A 21,254-nucleotide genomic window follows, 5' to 3' on the forward strand; every position below is an offset into this window, starting at 1 on the left:
ATTCTGTGTTTTCTTTTTTTGTGTGGGGGGGGAGCGGGGGACGGAGTTTCACTCTTGTCACCCAGGCTGGAGTGCAGTAGTGCAATCTTGGCTCACTGCAACCTCTGCCTCCCGGGTTCAAATGATTCTCCTGCCTCAGCCTCCCAAGTAGCTGGGATTACAGGCATGCACCGCCAGACCCAGCTCATTTTGTAGTTTTAGTAGAAACAGGGTTTCACTATGTTGGCCAGGCTGGTCTCAAACTCTGACCTCAGGTGATCCACTCGCCTCAGCCTCCAATTTTATATTTTTAGTAGAAACATGGTTTCACTATGTTGGTCAGGCTGGTCTTAAACTCTGACCTCAGGTGATCCACCCACCTCAGCCTCCCGGAAGTGCTGCAATTACGGGTGTGAGCCACAGCGCCCAGCCTAGCAATGTTTTCTTAGCTGCAATACCAAAAGCACAAGCAACAAAAGAAAAATAGAAAAATACTTCATGCTCCAAAGGTATACTAATGGCCAGTAACATATGAAAAGATTCTCATCATCAAGTCATTATGGGAATGCAAATCAAAACCACAATGAGGCCTGGTGCTGCTCACACCTATAATGCCAGCAGTTTGGGAGGCCAAGGCAGGTAGATCACCTGAGGTCAGGAGTTCGAGACCAGCCTGGCCAGCAAGGTGAAACCCCATCTCTACTAAAAATACAAAAATCAGCTGGGCATGGTGGCGCATGCCTGTAGTCCCAGCTACTCAGGAGGCTGAGGTAGAAGAATCATTTGAACCCAGGAGGCAAAGGTTGCAGTGAGCTGAGATCATACCACTGCACTCCAGCCCGGGCAACAGAGTGAGACTCTTGTCTCAAAAACAAGAAAACAAAAAAAATCACAATGAGATCCCACTTCACACCTACCACGATGGCAGTAATTTAAAAACAAAAACAAAAACCAAAAAAAAAACGGGGACGGGAAGTGGAGGAGGAATGAAGTGTTGGCAAGATGTAGAGAAACTGGAACCCAAACAACACTGGTGGGAATGTAAAATGGTGCAGCCACTATGGAAAACAGTTCAGCAGTTCCGTAAAAAGTTAACAACGGAATCACCATTATGAGCCAGCAATTCCACTCCTACATATATCCTTAAAAGAAAAAAAATTTGAAAGGAAAATAAATCTAGGACCCCAAAATTACTAAGCTAAAGGGAAAGTCAACCAGGGGAACTGCTTAGGGCAAACCTGCCTCCCATTCAAGTCACCCCTCTGCTCACTGAGATTAGATGCATATCTGATGGCCTCCTTTGGAGAGACTAATCAGAAACTCAAAAGAATGCAATCATTTGTCTCTCACCTACCTGTGACCTGGAAGCCCCCTCCCTGCTTGAGTTGTCCCACCTTTCTAGACGGAACCAAACCAACATACATCTTACATATATTGATTGATGTCTCATGTCTTCCCTAAAATGTATAAAACCAAGGTGTGCCCCAACCACCTTGGGCACATGTTGTCAGGACCTCCTGAAGCTGCGTCACGGGCACATCCTCAACCTTGGCAGAATAAACTTTCTAAATTAACTGAGATCTGTCTCAGATTTTTCAGGTTCCCAAACTGAAAACACAAACTCCAACTTGTAGGCCAATATTCATTGCAACATTGTTCACAATAGGAAAATGGTGAAAAGGGTCCATCAACAGATGAATAAAATGTGGCATAAACATACAGTGGAATATCATATATCAGCCATAAAAAGGAATGAGATTACACGGTACAAAATGGATGGACCTTGAAAACATAAGTCAAAGAAGCCAGACACAAAAGGCCACATATTAAATGATTCCAGTTATATAAAATGTCCAGAATAAGTAAATCCATAGAGAGGCAGAAAACAGATTTTACAATTGCCAGGGGCTTGGGTGAGGAGGGAATAGGGATTGAATGCTTAATGGCTACAAGGTTTCCTTTTGGGGTGATAAGGAAGTTCTGAAGGCTGGTGATGATTATACAACATTATGAATATACTTAATGACATTGAATTGTACCCTTTAAAATGGTTACAATGGTAAATTTTATGATATGTATACTTTACCACAGTTAAAAAAAAAAAAAAAAAAAAAACACCATACGGGTCAAGCCTATCTCACTAACCTTGTGGCAGGAAGTAGACCAGCAGGGAATGTTTCCCTTTTTTACAGTTTCCCAAAGGGGTTCATATTTATGCTTAGTTCCTTCTACACTCTTCAACGAGCAGCCATGTCACTAATTCCCTTAGAAAGGGATGAACAGTGGAGAAGAAATGTGTAACCTCCAACATTTTCCTCCTTCTGGGATTGTAGTGGTCACACTACAATCTGGGATTAAAATGGTCACAAATTATTTGACATTCTTCCCAACAAGCAGTGGGTCTTCAACCACTCCTCTTATATTTGGGTGAGCTAAGACTGCCTGGCCAATAGAATACTGGAGATATGACACTGGGCCACTTTGGGACCCAGAACTTAAAAAAAAACAGCACTTTTCATTTTTCTTAAAACACTTATTTTTGAAACCCACCGGCCATGTTGTAAGGAAGCATAGTAGCCCTACTGGGAAGTCCATGTGGAAAGGAACTGAGACCCTGAGTGCACTCCCCGATAAAAGCATGCACTAATTTAACACCCATGTACATAATAAGCCCTCCTGAAAGTAAATTCTCCAGACTCAGTCAGGTTGGTCCAACTGTATTCACCAAGCCCTGCCAAAATTGCTCACTCATGAACAAAATGAATGATTCTGTTCTAAGCCACCAAGCTGTGGTGTAGTTTGTAATAAAGCATTAGATAACCACAACACAGTGGAAATTCCCTCCCCTCTCTATAAAATAAAAGGAACAGAAAATGTGTCTGAAACACCTTCGTAAAAAAATCTGGCTTGAATACCCAACTGTCTACTATATATCCCATTAAAGAATTAGGCTCCTACACTCAGCTTTGGTCTTTGAGGGAAACTACTGACAATTCCTGTATGTGTCTAGCCTTGTCTAAGCACAAAGTGGCAAGCAAGACAGTCGACTGGAAGTCAGAAATACTCATGTTATCAGGCATAGGCTGGAATTACAAATTGAGGGTGTGCTTCACCACTGTCCAAGCTTACAGGAAATCTCAGTTTTGTTCTATGAGATCTTACCCAAGCGAAAATGCTGGAGGGGTGCTTTTCCTCTACTTCTGAAAGGGCTGACCATGAAGTGTAGTTCAGATGGGCTGGCAGGTGCCACTTCTACTGGCAAGAAAAGGCAGACCCAGCTGAGGCAAATGATGGCTGGAAAGACAAACTCTCCCTCACACCTCAGCCCATGTAACAAAGGTGCCGATTTTATTTTTTTAAAACCTCTTTCGGGAATCAAAGGCTAGCAGTAACTCGTATCTCTCTGTACATTTCTCTCTTTTGGTAGAAAACAATCACCTGGGCAAGTCCCCTCCCCCATGCCCCCCACACTGGTCATTACAATTAAAATAAAAACATGCTGTAGTATTTCCCATCTTAAAAAAAAAAAAAAAAAAAACAAAGGCAAAATTCTACACCACCACAGCACCCTCCCCACCGCTACGGCCCCATTTCTCTCTTCCAAACTGTGCCTCCTGCCAGTCCGCTGTAACCACTATTTTACCCACCACTCTAAACCGCTATAGTCATAGTCACGAGGGTCCTTCCTTTACTAAACGCAAAGGGTTAACTCAATCCATGATGAGAACTTGAGGCAGCAGTGTATTGAACCACTCTCCTTCTTAGTAAGTTTCATCACCCGCTTTCAGGACCTCTCTTAGCTCTCACCTTATGACCTATCTGTTCCTCTCCTTTGCAGCTCTCCACTCGCCTCAACATCTTCACTTAAATGTTCCATCAAGTACATTCAACTTAACATGTCAACACCAAAATCCTGATTTCCACTCCTTTTCCTGTCTTTCTACCTTGTTTGCCTTGACTCCTCTCTTGCTCTAAACTTCACACCTCTATTATCAGTCCATCCTGTTGGCTCTACCTTCAAAACATACCCCAAATCCAGCTTCTTACCACCTCCACTTGCCACAAGTCCAAGTCCTTGTGATCTCTCACTAGATTATAACCTCCGAAAAGCCTTCCTGCTTTCACCCTGGTTCCTGTAGTGCAGTGGTGTTCATTAGTTTTTTCATTAGTTGTTCAACCTAGGAACTTGCTAGACATGCAAAATTTTCCCCAATTCCCTATTAATCACAAACTCTGGCGGTGGGTCATAAAGATTTGTGTATTACCAAGTCCTCCGTGTCAAATATCTGAACCCCCCCACCTCTCTCCTATTTCCTACCCCGTTTCCCCCCTCCCTTGCTCATCTTGCCCAGCCACACTGGATTCCTTGTGTTCTACAAACACACTGAGAAAGAAACAAAAGTTTTTATCTGAGGAATGCAAACCCCTTTAAATTAATCAGGATCAGAGAGGTATTTAAAATGTGACATCAGTCACGTCTCATTCCCTCTTGAGCTAAATAATTACCTCTTGAAGCAACTTACTATGTGGGCTCTGGACTGACACCAAGTAGCCATTAAGACGTACAGTAGATGCCATAACTTTTACCCTATGTTCAACAGTGTACAGCCTGGCTCATCAATGTTATCTCTGGAAACCAATGAGAATACCTGTCAAAACTTTTATCAGCCCACTCCTTGTTCCCCTTTGCCTTTAAAAACCTGCTTGAACCAAACAGAGTACTCCCCAAGGCAACTTGAAATGGGTCCCTGGCAGTTGTTCTCACTTTGGCTCAAGTAAACTCTTTTGAAATTGTATTTTGTGCCTCAGCTTCTTCCCTTTAGGTTGACATACACTCAAGGACACTATTCCGGGCCTTTTCATTAGTTCTCCTTCTTCCTGGAAAAGTTGTTCACCCCTCCAGATACTCATGTCTGTTCAAATGTCACCTCCTCAATGAGTTGAGGCTTTCTCTGACTACTTTATATAAAATAAGACCACCACCTTCCTGACCTAGTCTCCTTACTATGCAGAATTTTTCACCAAAGCACTGATTTTGATTACCTGGCAAGCAATCTGGATGTTTTGCTATCTGCCTACATTCTACTATGTAAGCCCCACGTGGACAGAATCTTGTTTTATTGGCTGGTATACTCTGAGCAATTGGAAAAGAACCTGGCACTCAGTAGATGTTCAATAATTTGACTTTCTGACATAATAGTTGCCTATGAGAAAAGATACAGACAAGTTGAAGAGGAACAACTGGTGTTACTTAGGTAACTGACAAGACAATTTTAGAGCAGAAAAATAAAAACAAAACAAAACGCTACAAGGTGAAGGGGAGGAGCAAAATGCAGCAATTGACAGTAAAGGCTAAGTATGAACAGTTAAGCGTTAACGAAACACTGGATCAGCAAAGTTTAGGGCGCCTTCAGAACTGAGCCCAGAAAGAATGGCAGGCTTTATAGGAGCCAAAGTAGATAAATACCATGTGCAACACCAGAGAGAAGGGTAGATACACGAAGTACAGAAGTGTGTTCATTGCATACAGCATCACCTTAAAGAATAGTTAAGAGATGGTCTAGTGAGACCGGAAAAAGCTGATAAAACTTTAAATAGACTTCTCTAATGTAAGACTTCCTGTTGACTGTTAACATGTTTAATAGTAATCTCTAAGAGAAGAAGTACAATATGGAGTATTTCCCTGCATTAATCACATAGCCTTTTTTTTGTTAATCATGTGGATGTCATTGTACACATGGCTTAGCTTCACTTTTGTCACTAGCATATTGTTATCCATCGTTATATTTTGTTGTGATATGCCTATTAAATTAACATAGTAAGAATAAAAGACTCTTTTCATTATCATATTTAAACCAAGTCTGAAACTCAAGATTCTAATACACACAGAGGTCAGGTGTCATTCATCTGATTTTTCAGTACTTGCTACACTTTGTTTAGGATATCACAAATAGTATAATTAGGAAATAAAATCCTGAAATGACATCTTCACTACTCCATTCTTTATTCAATTTGTACTAAATATTATCACTCAATATGAGAACAGTTTAAGCCTACAGTATTTTAAACATCCTTTTAGTGCTGATAAGAATTTTAAGTATTTTGAACCCCTTAAGATGTAGATATTTATCTTTAGACTTAGACCTAAAGGTAAACATATTAAAAACGAAAACCATACCACTGCAGCAGCTTGAAGGTACTTCAGAGCTTCTCGCCCAGTCCAGTGCACCTATAAGCCTCACCAGTACACGTATAATAAAGAAATCATGACGCCTCAATGTCACATAACTAGTCAAGTACCAAGATCAAAAGTGGAGCTCAAGTCACCTACCTTCCCAGTGTGCTATCTTTTTATCACACCACAAAAGACCATGTGACATTTTAATTGGAAAACCTGAAAAATAAAGAATGTAAAATGTGACAAAATCTGGGGTAAATCAACTTCAATAGCCTTTAAAACACATGGTTAGCAAAAGTTAAAGACATTTTTTTTCTTTCTACAAAAGAGGCAAGACAAATCAAATGTAAAAGCTAGAGATTTATTGTTATTTTGTGATTAATAAATTGTCAAATTAGTTATGACACTATCCCACACTGAATACCACATTCGCCAGTACAGAAGTTTTTAAACCAGACTGAGGCATCAAGCAGAAAGAGCAAAGACACATGAATACCCTTCTCAACAATCTCTACTCATGCCTCCACCATAACCTTTGTACTTGTTTTCCTCCTGGGGAAAGTGTCAGAACAGTGCATGGACTGGTGGGTAACCTGGCCTCTTAACCTTTTTTAATAGCAAGCAACGTACAGAAGTAATGGAATCAACTTGTATTTCCCTTGATTTTATTGGTCTGAATTCATTTTAGGTTACTTTAACATTTTAATTTCCTGTAACTGTACATGAGAGAATATAATCACCTAAGAGAATACTGAACCAGAGTCAGCCAAATGTATTACTGACCCTAAACTCTGTTTTAATTGGTCCTAAAGGAATGTACCACCCCAACAGTTTGGGAGTTAGGCAAACAGAATTCTTTGGGGAGGGAAGAAAAAGGCTATAAAACAGCCAAATGTACTCAACATCATTAAAACGGCTCTTTGTTTTTCACCCCTGAATGATACTTCTTTACTATACTATATGCACAGAAATCCTAACAGAATCTTGGTTGCCAGTATTATTTAAGCTGGCCCCATCCAGGATAGATTCCACTGCCCGCCCCCCCCACCCCGTCCCCCTTTCTGAGGCTCTGAAAAGCACAATATTTAACTATTTCGTAACAGAACTACCAAAACACTCCAGAAACAATTGGCTCACAACTCATTTTAAATTCGTGTATTGCCTGTGCATGAGAAAACAGATAAACCCAAAAGAGAGTTCTATTTTTATATGGCGATTAAAAATAACTGAAACATTTAGACACTTTTTCAGTGAAAGCAACATTTCAATTACAAATTTTAATGCCTGTTAAACTACCTATGGGAGAAGCTGAAAAGTCCTAGGCAAATGCACTTTGGGGTATACTACAGTGTTCCTTCAGTCTGCACAAAGATTAAGGTAATTTACAGTCAATCTGTGAATGAATGTTGAGACAATGTTACATTATGTGTCTGTACAATTAATTGTCCTTAAAGAGATAACCAGAATCAGTTTTTCTACTATATTTTCAACAAACCTGACTAACCGGCACTTTTGCTGGGAGATGTTTGTCAAAGATGCTGTAAGATTCTATACAATTAGGAAATACTCGGCTTTAAGAGTATTTTCTTATCTTCACTTTTTTGGTTACAGGTGTTTTGCTCAGATAGCCTATTGCAGTATGTTTCTAGAAATGCAGTCCCAAATGTGCATACTCTATATGTATACAAATAAAGCAAAATTATCAGTAGTATAAATCTTACAGCATTTTGTTTGCAAAAATGCATGCCAAAGTCACAATAAGCAATATTGTACCACAAATTAGAGTGCAAATGATTTGCTTCTTTTTAATGCTTTTATTCTACATAAATTACTACCATAGGCTAATGTTTAAAAAGCAAATAAATTGGACAGATGCAGGACAAAATCTGGTCACCCAACTATAAAAGGTGATGTTTTTAAAAAATTACAATAAATGCAGAAGTGATGCATGCAGTAGCCTTAAATGAAAAGCACTGATTCCCACTGTTCCAGAAAAGAAAAATACAGAAAAACCCACACATCTTACTGTACTCCACCTTAAAATGCATCATATTGGGTTTGTTTATAACAGCACAGAATTCCAAGAGTCAAAATGAAATAAAGCGGGTATTTTAAAGTTTAAGAGCCGTTATCAAAAATAAATTACATTTTTTCAAGATACAGAAATGCTGCTATGATGGCTGGGAGCCCAGTAACCTTTCAATAGCTGCATTGATATCACCTCCTGTGGCTATTAGAGCTTGCAAGTTTGCTTCACGGTTCAAAAATCCCATTGCACTGAGTTGTTCCAGTTGTTGCTGAAATCTGACTTCTGGATTCTGTAGCTATTAAAGAAAAAAAAAATTAATCCAACTCTGAAGGAAGCCAGTCCATGCCACACCTGACTGACTTTTAAAATTTTTTAATTGCTTTTTTATAACATATGCTGATCTACTGAGCTTCAAAAACACTGCCCACCTCTTGAAACATATCCAACATATTTAAAAGTCCATTAGCACTTTATTTTAAATAGTCTAGTTTATACCTAATCACGTCAAATAGATCACGACTCTACTTTGGTGGGGAAGGGGGGGAAGCTTAATAAACATCAACCATTATTTTAGAGGATCATGTACGTGCAGAAAAATTTGAACACATATATATATACAAATAGTTCAGAATTAGATGATTTGTGTAGCTACTGACCAATTGAGTAACTTATAAAAGCCGGTATCCTCATGTATGAAATTCTAAAGTTTCAATGATTCTTTGAATGAATGTGAGTTTAACTTGCACACTGGACAGTCAATTCTTAGAAAAGAGTTTCAGTTTCAGGCCCAAAATTATACTCTTAATTCTGACAATTCAGCAGCATCAAATCTTTTCTTCAGAAATGAAGTTAAAAAACAAAAAAACAAAAAAACCCCCACATAAATCACATAAATGACCAATCAATCCTAGGCCTACTTGGTAATTCGGAGGTAAGTTAACTTATGTAACAATTAATTCTAATACTCCAAATCCTTCTTTCTTATTTATTCCATGAATACTTACTGAGTACCTACCATGAGCCAGAAACTATACTACGCTAGCTTATCAGGAATACAGATATGTATAAGACAGTACACTACTCTGTTTATTGTATTTAGTAAGGCCTGAAAACAGAAAGCAGGCCGGGCACAGTGGCTCACGCCTGTAATTCCAGCACTTTGGGAGGCGGCTAAGGCGGGTGGGATAGCTTGAGCTCAGGAGTTTGAGACCAACCTGGGCAACATGGCGAAACCCCATCTCTACAAAAAATACAAAAATTAGCCAGGTGTGGTGGTCTGCGCCTGTAGTCCCAGCTACTCCGGAGGCTAAGGTGCAAGGATTGCTGGAGGCCAGAAGGTGCAGGATGCAGTGAGCTGTGATGGCACCCAGCCTGGGCAGTCTGTCAAAAGGGGAAAGGGTATGGGAAAAAAAAAAAGGAAAAAGGAAAGGCAAAGAGGGGAAAGGGGGGGAAAGGGGGGAAAAGGGAAAAAGAGGAAAAGAGAAAGGGGAAAGGGGAAGAGGAAAGAGAAAAGGGAAAGGGGAAGAGGAAAGAGAAAAGGGAAAGGGGAAGAGGAAAGAAGAAAGGTAAAGGGGAAAGTGGAAAGGGAAAGAAAAGAAAAAAGAAAAGAAACCCAGAAAAAAAAACAGAAAGCACCTAACAGACCTTGAGACATTAAGAAGTTTGGGGACAACCTAATAAAACAGGCTTGAACTGGCGATCATCTTTATATAATGGCACATTATTAGTAAAGCCAATGTATGTTTGTAGATGCAAGCACAGTATTGGGGGTCCATATTCTTTAGCCATATTTACGAGAGAGAGAGATATATATATATGTATATATATATATGTAACAAGCTACCACAGGAGATGGTGTAATGGGTGGAGTAAGGTAGTCAGGACTTTTTTCCAGTCAAAAGACAGACTAGAATACAGTTGTCCTGGAAGTACTTGAGATAATCAAGTTTCCATTCCTCCCTAAGAACTTTTTTAAAGCAAAACCTATTTCAAATGATTTTCAAATAGGAACTTAAAAAAAAATACTAATGCATTTTAAAAAGGCAATTTCTAAAAAGTAAGACTTTAGGTTGTAGCATGTCTTCTCTACAACCGTAACAACGTTCCTTTAGTGTCTCAGATAGCACCAAAGTCAACAACTTTTGTAATGCCTGTTTTCTTACTCAATATCCTTAAGACCGTATTTTTCATTAACCTAAACACCTAAGAACTACTGCTTTCCTTTTTCCTTCTTTTTGGAAATTTCTAAATTTCCAACATTAAGGAATACAAAACGTGAATGGAAAAGAACTGATACCTGAGGATTTACTCCAGCAAGAGCCTGTAGCATCTGTTGAATAAACTGCTGATGTCCAGGTTCAGTGGTTCCTGCTGTGGGGCTTGTGTTTTCACTAGGTGTGGCGTTAGATCCATTGGTTCCTGAAGAGCCTCCAGTGCTTCCTAATGCCCCCAAGCCAGGAGTAAACCTAGAGAAAGCACAAAAAGGAAATATCCTAAGGTCCTGCAAAACCAGAGGCCAGTCCATAAATCGGTTACATTTTAATATAATTAAGCTAAGCTATTTTCTTAAAATAAGCCCTTTTGGCCTGGTGCAGTGGCTCATTTTGGGAGACCGATGATCCCAGCAGCCCAGGAATTTGAGATCAGCCTAGGCAACATTGTGAGACTTCATCTCTACAAAAAATAAAAACAAAATTAGCTGGGTGTGGTGGTGCACACCTGTAGTATCTGTTACTTGGCAGGCTGAGGTAGGAGGATTGCTTGAGCCCAGGAGGTAGAGACTGAAGTAAGCCGAAATTGCACCACTGCACTCCAATCTGGTCGACAGAGTGAGACTCTATCTCTAAAAAGAATTTAAAAAATAATAATAATGTTTAACTTTGAAAACCCTGACTTAAAAACAATCATGGCCAGGCACTGTGTCCCAGCTACTGGGAAGAATGAGGTGGGAGGATCACCTGAGCCTAGAAGTTCAAGTTCAGCCAGGGTAAAAGAGCAAAAATCCAACTCCTAAATAAAAAAAAAAGCGGGGGGAGGAGATAGGGGACCAGGTGCCGTGGCTCATGCCTCTGATCCCACTTTAGCAGGCCGAATCGCTTAAGCCCAGAAGTTTGAGACCAGCCTGGGCAACATGACAAAATCCCATCTCTAAAAACAACAAAAATACATACATACATACAAACATATATAAATAAACAAATTAGCTGGGTGTGGTGGTGCACACCTGTAGTCCCAGCTACTCAGGAGGCTGAGGTGAGAGAATCCCTTGAGCCTGAGAGGTAGAGGCTGTAGTGAGCCATGATTGCACCACCACACTCACAGCCTAGGCGACAGGGCAAGACCCTGTCTCCCCAACAACCAAAAAAAAAAAAAAAGGCAGAATACTACTAAATCTGAAATTCTCAGAGAAAGTAACCATTATGCACTTTCATCATCTTCCCCAAATAAGCCTACCCTGGGATGAGGCCCGGGGCTTCCGTTGCTAATGTCTGTAAACCCTGTTGAATCTGTAACAAGGCCTGCATTGCTCTAGGGTTTGACATTGCTGATAGCGTATCAGGATTCTGCATCTAAGGAAGAAAGAAACTAGTGGTTACAAAGGAATTAAAATCAGTGAAGGTAAATTTTTAAATCTTTGTTATGCTTCTGGAGAAAATCTAAAACCTTACACCTGGACACTGGTAATCCATAATTTCTTTCCCAAAATAAACACAAGTGTCTCCTCTTTGACAGCAAACCTAGTGTGCAAATCATTACTTGACCTCCTCCTAAGTCCATCATGAAAGCCATTTTCATAATGGAAGAAAATCAGGAGCTACTTTGGAAGCCACAACTATTTCCTTTCTCCAACAGAAGATAAAGTATTATTTCTAAGAGACAACCTCCAAATGCACAATTCTTATGACATGGTAATATGGTAAAAGCCACATATTCCACCTAGCCAAGTGTTACCTGTTACTGATATAACAATTTTACCAGTAAGGTACACTCTAAAACAACAGTTCCAAATTTGACGTTAATACATGTATGCTGAGTTTAGCTTTACTACTTCCAAATATACACCACCTGACTAACCAAAGATAGGCTTACATCATTACAATAGATCAAGGACACCAACCTTGGAAAATGGTTTACAGGCCTGAGAGTCATCTGCATAATATATGAAGCTCTAGAACTACCAGTTTCAAAACACCAAGACTAACTTCTCTTTTGTCGTTTTAAATAATAAAATACCATGGCAATCTCAAGTACTTGTTTATAATATAACCTTCCTTATATGACAACACTGACCATTTAAATCTTACTAATCCCGAGTTTGAGGAAATGAGATCTACCCGTTGAAAAAAAAAAATTCGATTAATTTGGAAGAAAACAACCTGTAAAACAGAATAGGGTAGCTCTTTCCTGTTACTCAAAATTAGTTAAACCATAAAGCGTAACATGACACAAGGAAGCACTTCAAAGTTAGTACAGTGAAAGGAAATGGTTTATGGTATTAACAAAGCATTCAAAATCCTAGGTCCTAAAAAGCAAAAACAAAATGGTTCTTTCCTCAGAATTTGTTTAAGAAACATAAGCAAAAGGTCAGCAACGAAATGGGACTCAGTTAAGATCAAGCTGAATTCTCTACGAATTGACAGCATTATTGGTCTCTATTCTATGTTTTGCTATCAGCCAGAGAAGAGCAAGGAAAATGTTTATCATCAAATTTTTTCAAGCAAATCATTACCCAAGACAGCTAACATCTTGTCTTACTCACTTGTTGGAGGAAAGTTGGGAGCTGTTGTCTCATTTGTTCTTGAAGCTGAGGATTTCCAGCAAATAGGGGATTATTCAGCATCATCTATGGGGCAAGTGTTCAAACAATTTTAACTGGAAATATCTGAAACAAGTAATGTACCTTGTTTTATTCTATCTTCCCCCAAGTGCCTAAACTGGCACTTAAAAGAGAGGAAGGTAGAACATAAATAAAAAAGGAAAAGGGAAGGTACTGTCCACAAGAGGGATCTCCAGAAGAATAAAAACAAAAACGAGGCATCTTTTCTCTCAATGAGAATGGTGGTTATGATAATGACATGCAATATCCTAAAAAATAAAAGGAATCATTTTCTTAGGCTTTTCCTTGAACAAAGGTGAACATTTGCCATTGAAAGAAAAATGGGAGTAACTGGCATTCATGAAGATATATTTTCTACTACACTGACAGAATAAACATAAACATCAATACATGAAACTATGTAACATGGCTTGCTTAGAAACCTCGACACGCAAGTGGCAGGCACAGAGAAAATCCAGATCTGAAAAGGACCACTACATCTACCTGCCTACTACAAAACAGCTAATATTAGGTCCAAAAAAATAACACCGCAAAACAGCAACCAACGTGCCAGAGAAATGGAGCTGCTAGGTGAAAATCAGCCAGGCCTAGCACCAACAGTCCTCTGGGGAAAGTATTTAAATGATTTAAGACCTAAAATATGTAAATCCATTTGAGAACACCAAGATTAGCATCTGGATTTCACCTCACTACCACCAGAGATGAGAAAAGTGGCATCTCCTAACCTTCAAATAAACGTTAAGAATTTAAAAATCAGGATCAATATTAGTATGATGTCATATACCTAAAAATAAGATTAAAATACACAATCAGCATAACCAGAAACTAATAAATTCTTGTAGCTTCAAAAGACACATTTTATATCATTTTCTCCAGATGGAGTAAAAAAGTCAACTAACAAGGATTTACTGACAGCCTATTTACCTATCCAAAGTCTGGGGAGGAAATGATCCTCGCCATAAAGTAGTTAACTGTATTTAAGAGCAATGTAAATGCCGGTAGAGTAAATTCACCCCAATTCTTGCAAAGTGATCTTTTAGTTAATTTCAATACAATAACCAAAGCAGATGTCAGACAACCTTTCAGGAATATACAGTATTTATTTCAAAGTGACCAATAAGTTCACAGTAAGTAAACTAATATCAGCTTAAGGTCAACAAACCTGCTTCTTTATTGGTTCCAGTCAAATACTTCTTTATTATGAACATATTAACGAGGTTAGCACACATATCTTTTGGAATTTACTTCATTTAATATTAAAAAAGCATGTCATCTTAAATGTATTTATTCGCAGATAATCATCTCATTTGATTAGGATATTTCTTATAACTTACCTGAGTGCTTATACTACAAGATTTTACACTCAAGACTCTTTTTAAATATTTAAAAATCAAAAGAATAGAAAAGACTCTTTTTAAATATTTAAAAAACAAAAGAATAGAAAAAAACACAGATTTTAATCTGCAGATAACAAGAACACTGTAATGGTTTCTAAACTATCTGTAATAAAAGACCTGCCAATCTAGTATTAGCAACATTGTGCTTTAGAGTAAAAAAATAGTATGTGAGTGCTCAAGTCACTTTACTAATGTAAGATTATTACAAATTGCTAGGCATGTGCTTGTTAAAGTCAAATTTTGAAAGCAAGATGCACATTCAGTATTAGCCATATACACACTTAAAATGGCTTATTATGGTAAATTGAGGCATTTAATACTAACAACTCAGTCTGATAAGTTTCATATGCATAAATCAATCTTCCATAAAATGTACCTCCAATATACAGAATCACAGACACAAAAATTCTTCTTAAAATTCGTTATTTCCAATTTCACAAATTTGGTGAGGGCATAAGTTATTACTGAGAATTATACGTCAAAGATACTTGAATCAATATAGTTCTAGAATTTAGAAAATAAAAACCATTCATTTGACTTAAAGCTTTTAAAATGTAAGGGATGGGATTAACTATAAAGTCCTCCAAATTCCTGACGCACTACAGAAGCCGTTTTTAACAAACAGCAAATATAAACTACAGATGATCAAGGTTTATTTCACATTCTCCGTGGTTTTTCAAACCCTATGGTAAGGAACCTAGACAGTACCTAGAGAACTTGAGGGGGAAGGAGTTATCAGATGCAATTATCTCAAAATGTCTAAGGATGGGGCCCAAGCGTCAGTACTGTCTATAAAGCTTCCCAAGTGATCCTGAATGTTCAGCCAGCATTGAGATCCCCTAATTTTCTTAGCTGTGGTCTCTTTAGAAACAAATTAGAAAAAGGAATACATTAATAAGGGACCAGTATACGATCTTCAGCAGGGAAATCAATAGTTGAAAGAATGAGAACATTGTTCTGACAAATCCCCCTGTCTTTAATAAATGACTTCATACTATTTTACAACTGCCATTTTGAGTGTGACTATTATAATCAAACGTATTAACATTGCTCTTAATTGCTTTCAAGATTTACAATTAAGTAGTTTATCTTCAAAAGAGTGGGCATTCCATAACTTTGTACTTGTCTCCTAACTCAACATATGTAGAAACAAAGGAAACCTGCACTTCTTTCTAGTCAATGAATGGCAGAGATAAAGATGTTTTGTATTAATTTACGACAAAGAAGTACATGGTCTAAAAAACTGGAGACACAGTTTACTTTTCTAGTGTGTTAAGATATCGTACACAACACAAATGTGCCAAAAATCACAATTACTAGATTAGGTTATTTTAATTCACACTGCACAGTCCTTTTCAATACAATTACAAACTCACCTGCGCAGCAAGGTCAGGATTCTGGCTTAGTGACTGCATCATGCTTCTCATGTAGGGAGCAGACAACATGTTTTGCATAAGTTGTGGGTTTTCAGTTATTTGTTGCAACAAGCTCTGCATTCCTGGTGTGTTGAACATACTAGCTGAAAGTTTGTTTTAAAAAAAGACATATTAAGGAAAAATACACAAAAGTTAAAGCTTTAATTTTACCAGGTACAAATGATTATACATATTATGTATCAATTGAACTATGAAAGAACTTTAAAACTAAAAGATCTCTAAAAGTACATGCCCAACATATACCAGGAAAAGAGGACTTACGAGTTTAAACATTCTGGTTGTATTTACAGTAAAATCTTGTCTAATGGAGGACTTCTGAAGTCAACTTAAGGCAAAAATTAGATACGGTCAAAATTACTGCTGAAAAATTCCATACAGTGAAAAAGACTGAGCCAACTTTTCCTCCAGGACTGCGAAGGATTAATTAGAATCATATTTGGCACTCAATATCGCTTACCCTTATGAAAGAAGGAAGCCTTCATGTCCAAAGGAACAAAAGATTTATGCCTCCACCCATTTCCACTGTGTACTGCCACTCACTAAGTAAAATAGTAGGCACATTTAACATTTGAAACCACAGCTAACAGTGACTCCCAGCAGTATCAGGAGCCTAACTACCTGGGTTCAAATCTAACCTAACCCCTGTGATCTTGGGCAAGTTATTTAGTGTCCTCATGTTTAGCATTCCCCATGTGTAAAATGGTATCTACTTCATAGGGTGGTTGTAAGAAATTAATGTATAAAGCACTTGTTATGATTATTGTTTTTCCTTTAATTGCCAAGGGCTACAGCTGAATTTATGTGAATCCCATATCTGATGACAACTGCATATTCAGGCAAATTTTCTTTGAAAACTAAGTTAATTTGCTTGACTTACACCTAGATTTTCAACTGCCAACTAGATACACTCAAACTCAAATATATTCTCAAACTTACTATGCCAAGTCAACTCATCAGGTTTTTCATCTCTCTTCTGCTATTCCATCCAGTGTAGTTATATCAGGCTTAAGACATCTAACTCCTCTTGCGTATCTTTCTAGTTTATTATAATTCTACTGTTTTTAATAGTTCTTGTTTTTCCTATTTTCTCATGTTGTAAATTTTAACGTAGGTTTTTTCACATCCTAGAGTCCAACCTTGGAGATACTGTGGGTTTGGTTCCAGACTGCTGTGTAATAAAGCAAGTCACACACATTTTTTGGTTTCCCAGCCCACACACAAGTTGTTTGCATGACACTGTAGTCTATTAAGTATGCCACAGCCTTCAGTCTAAAAAACACTCTGCACACAAATTTAAAAATACTTTATTGCCAAAAGTTGCTAACAGTGAGTCAGTTGGTGGTCGCTAAAGGTTGAGGTGGCTGTGGTAACTTCTTAAAATAAGACAACAATGAAGTTTGCCACATCAGGAAAACTTTGTTGCCTTCTATGCTGTTTGATAGCATTTACCACAGAACTTTCAAAATTGGAGCCAATCCTCTCAAACCCTGTCACTGCTTTATCAACTAAGTATATAAAACATTCTGAATTTTTTGTTGTCATTTCAACAATGTTCACAGCATCTTCACTTAGAGTAGACTCTATCTCAAGAAACCGCTCTTTGCTCATCTACAAAAAGCAACTCATCTGTTCAAGTTTTTTCATGACATTGTAGCAACGCAGTCAGTGTTCAGGCTCCACCTCTTCTTTTCATTTTGAACTGAGATGGAGTCTCGCTTTTGTCACCCAGGCTGGAGTGAGGGGAGTGGCACGAACTCAGCTCACTGCTGCCTCCAATTCCTAGGTTCAAGGGATCCTCCTGCCCAAACCTTCCAAAGTGCCGGGATTACAGGTATAAACCAACACATCTGGCAGGCTCCACTTTACATTCTAGTTCTCTTGCTATTTCCACTACTTCTACAGTCCTCTCCTCCACTGAAGTCTCGAACTCCTCAAAGGCATCCATGAGGGATAACCTTCTTCCAAACCGCTATTCATGTTGATATTTTGACATCCTCTCCACGAATTAGGAATGTTCTTAATGACACTGAGAATGGTGAATCCTTTCCAGAAGGTTTTCAATTTACTTTGCCCAAATCCATTAGAGGACTCATTATCTAAGGCAGCTACAGTCTTATGAAACATATTTCTTAAATAAGACTTGAAATTGCTCCTTGATCCATGGGCTGTATGCAGAATGAATGCTGTGTTAGTTAGCAGGCATAAAAACAACATTAATCTCCTTGTACATCTCCATCAAAGCTCTTGCGTGACTACATGCACTATCAATGAGCAGTAATATTTTGAAAGGAATCTTTTCCTTAGCAATGTCTCACCAGTAGACTTAAAATATTAAGTAAACCATGCTGTAAACAGATGTGCTGTCATCCAGGCTTTTTTTTTTTTTTTTTTCCTATTTATGGAGCACAGGTAGAATAGATCTAGCATAATTTTTAAGGCCCTAGGATTATTGGAATAATAAATGAGCACTAGCTTCACCTTAGTCACCAGACACATTAGCCCCTAACAGAGTCAGCCTTCCCTTTGAAGCCCTGAAGCTAAGAATTGACTTCTCTATAGAAATGAAAATTCTAGATATCTTCTTCCAATAGAAGGCTGATTTTCACCTACATTAAAAACTGGTTGTTTCATGTAGCCACATTCCTCGATGATCTTAGCTAGATCTTCGGGATAACTTGCTGCAGCTTCTACAACAGCACCCGCTGCCTCACCTTGTACTTTCATGTTATGGAGATGGCTTCTTTCCTTAAACCTAAGCTAGTCAACTTCAGCTAGTTTCCAACTTTTCTTCTGCAGATTCCTTACCTCTCAGCCTTCATAGAATTAAAGAGAGTTAAGGCCTTGCTCTAGGTTAGACTTTGGCTTAAGGGAATGGTGTGGCTGGTTTGATTGTCTATCCAGATCACTACAATTTTCTCCACATCAGCAATAAAGTTGTTTCACTTTTTTGTCATTGATGTCTTCACTGGAGTAGCACTTATAATTTTCTTCAAGAACTTTTCCTTCGCATTCACAACCTGGCGGTGTGGTGCAAGAGGCCTAGCTTTTGGCCTATCTTAGCTTCTGATATGCCTCCCTCATTAAACTTAAGATTATTTCTAGCTTTTGATTTAAAGTAAGAGATGCAGGACTCTTTTTTTCTACTTGAATACTTAGAGGCCACTGTAGAGTTATTAACTGACCCAATTTCAATGTTGTGTCTCAGAGAACAGGGAGACCCAAGGAGAGAAAGAGAAGTGGAACAGCCAGTCAGCCCAACAGTCAGAACACACACATTTACTGATTAAGTTCGCCAGGTACAAGGTGGTTCCTGGTACCCCAAAACAATTACTAAAGTAACATCAAAGATCACTGATTACAGAGTCACCATAACAGAATAATAATGAAAAAGGCTGAAATATTGTGAGAATTATCAAAATGTGACACAGAGACATGAAGTGGGCACATGCTGTTGGAAAAATGGTACCAACAGACTTGCTCAATGCAGGCTCACTGCAAACCTTCAAACTGTGAAAATCACACTATCTGTGAAGCACAACAAAATGAGGTGTGTCTGTATTCTAAGCCAGGCTGGCAAACTACAGCCTGCAGGACAAATCTGGCCTATAACATGTTTCTGCTCAGCCAATGAGTTAAAAATTGCTTTTACGTTTCAAAGCCAGGCGTGGTGGTTCATACCTGTAATTCCAGCACTTTGGGAGGCTGAGGCTGGTGGATCATTTGAGGTCAGGAGTTCAAGACCAGCCTGGCCAACATGGCGAAACCCCGTCTCTACTAAAGATACAAAAATTAGCTAGGTGTGGTGGTGCACACCTGTAATTCCAGCTACTGGGGAGGCTGAGAAGGGAGAATCGTTTGAACCCAGGAGAAGAAGGCTGCAGTGAGTCAAGATCATACCAACGCACTCCAGCCTGGGCGACAGACTCTGTCTCAAACAAAACAAACCAAAACAATTTTTGGCTGAGCACAGCGGCTCACATCTGTAATCCCAGCACTTTGGGAGGCCGAGGCAGACACATCACCCAAGGACGTGAGTTTGAGACCAGCCTGGCCAACATGGTGAAACACTGTTTCTACTAAGAAAAAAATACAAAAAAATTAGCCAGGTGTAGTGCGTGCCTGTAATCCCAGCTACTCTGGAGGCTGAGGCACGAGAATCGTTGGAACTTGGGAGGTGGAAGTTGCAGTGAGCCGAGATCATGCTACTGCACTCCAGCCTGGGTGACAGGTCAAGACTCGGTCTTTTAAAAAAAATCGCTTTATGTTTTTATTTTTAAATGGTTAAGGGAAAAACAAATCCAAGATAAACATTTTGTGAAATGTGAAAACTATCTGAAATTCAAATTTCAGTGTCCATGAATACCATTTTACTGGAACAGTCATTCTCACTTATTGTCTATGGGTGTTTTGCGCTTTCACAAAAGCAGTGAGGACTTGCAACAGAAACTGTCTATGGTACTGTCACTCCTTCACACTGTTATTTGTTTTGTTTTGAGACAGGGTCTCATTTCATCTCCCAGGCTGGAGTGCAGTGACGCCATCACAGTTCACTGCAGCCTCAACCTCCCTAAGTGCAGGTAATCCTCCCACCTCAGCCTCCCAAGTAGCCATACTACAGCTGCACAACATGCCCGGCTACTTTTTGTCTTCTTTGTACAGATGAGGTTTCACCACGTTGGCTAGGCTGGTCTCAAACTTCTGGGTTCAAGCAATCTACCCACCTTAGGCTCCCAAAGTGCTGGGATAACAAGTGTGAGCCACCATGCCACACCTGACCTCCTTCATACTGTTGTTCAGTATACTACTACAAATCACAGTGAATCAATTATACTCACGCAGCACAAAATCACTGCAGCATTAAAAAAAATAATAACCAGTATATACCAATCATGCCAGAACAAGAAAAAAGGAAGAAGGGGAGTTACAAATGTCAGGTTTCTAAGGCACAGTGGAATATATTTTATTAAATGAGATGGCAAAACTTGTGTTTCTTATGCAATGACACTGAAAGAATACAACATATATAAACACTTCCGGCACAACTACTCATCACAATACTCCCCACTCACAGAAAAGCAATGGTCAGAAAAAATATAAACTTTAAAACAAAATACCTCATCATAGCCACTTTTTCACAAAAATGAAAATAAGACTGCAACCAAAGTTAAGTTTCCAAGTAACTTGTTAGCCAAAGAAAGCCAAGTACTAGTGATGACTAACAGTTAATTAAATCTTGATTGCAGTAACCAAATGTGTCCAGAGAAAATAAACTCACTGAAGTCTACTCGGCTCTCAGGAAGAACAGTTTTTCTCAGAGTTAAGGATATCAATATTCAATTTAAAAACAATGCAAATGATTCTGAGTGCTATTTCTAAGTTCCTGATGAGCTGACAGATG

General features: G+C 38.8%; 1 protein-coding gene across 2 annotated transcripts in view; it reads right to left on the reverse strand.

Annotated features, from left to right (window-relative positions):
* Nucleotides 1–6,497: 6,497 nt before the first annotated feature.
* UBQLN1 (ubiquilin 1) overlaps nucleotides 6,498–21,254 on the reverse strand; it is a 47,979-nt gene continuing 33,222 nt past the window's right edge. Inside the window, exons 7-11 of one of the 2 annotated variants that reach the window (XM_050761402.1) lie at nucleotides 15,797–15,939; nucleotides 12,946–13,029; nucleotides 11,640–11,755; nucleotides 10,483–10,651; nucleotides 6,498–8,481 (exon numbers count right to left, since the gene is read on the reverse strand). In XM_050761402.1, the coding sequence (XP_050617359.1) occupies nucleotides 8,329–8,481; nucleotides 10,483–10,651; nucleotides 11,640–11,755; nucleotides 12,946–13,029; nucleotides 15,797–15,939 (665 nt within the window). In that variant the 3' untranslated portion in view covers nucleotides 6,498–8,328. The remainder of the gene's footprint in view (nucleotides 8,482–10,482; nucleotides 10,652–11,639; nucleotides 11,756–12,945; nucleotides 13,030–15,796; nucleotides 15,940–21,254) is intronic. The other variant, XM_050761403.1, reaches the window with a different exon arrangement.

This window comes from Macaca thibetana, chromosome 15, assembly GCF_024542745.1.
Source record: "Macaca thibetana thibetana isolate TM-01 chromosome 15, ASM2454274v1, whole genome shotgun sequence".
In the NCBI taxonomy this organism is placed as follows: domain Eukaryota; kingdom Metazoa; phylum Chordata; class Mammalia; order Primates; family Cercopithecidae; genus Macaca; species Macaca thibetana.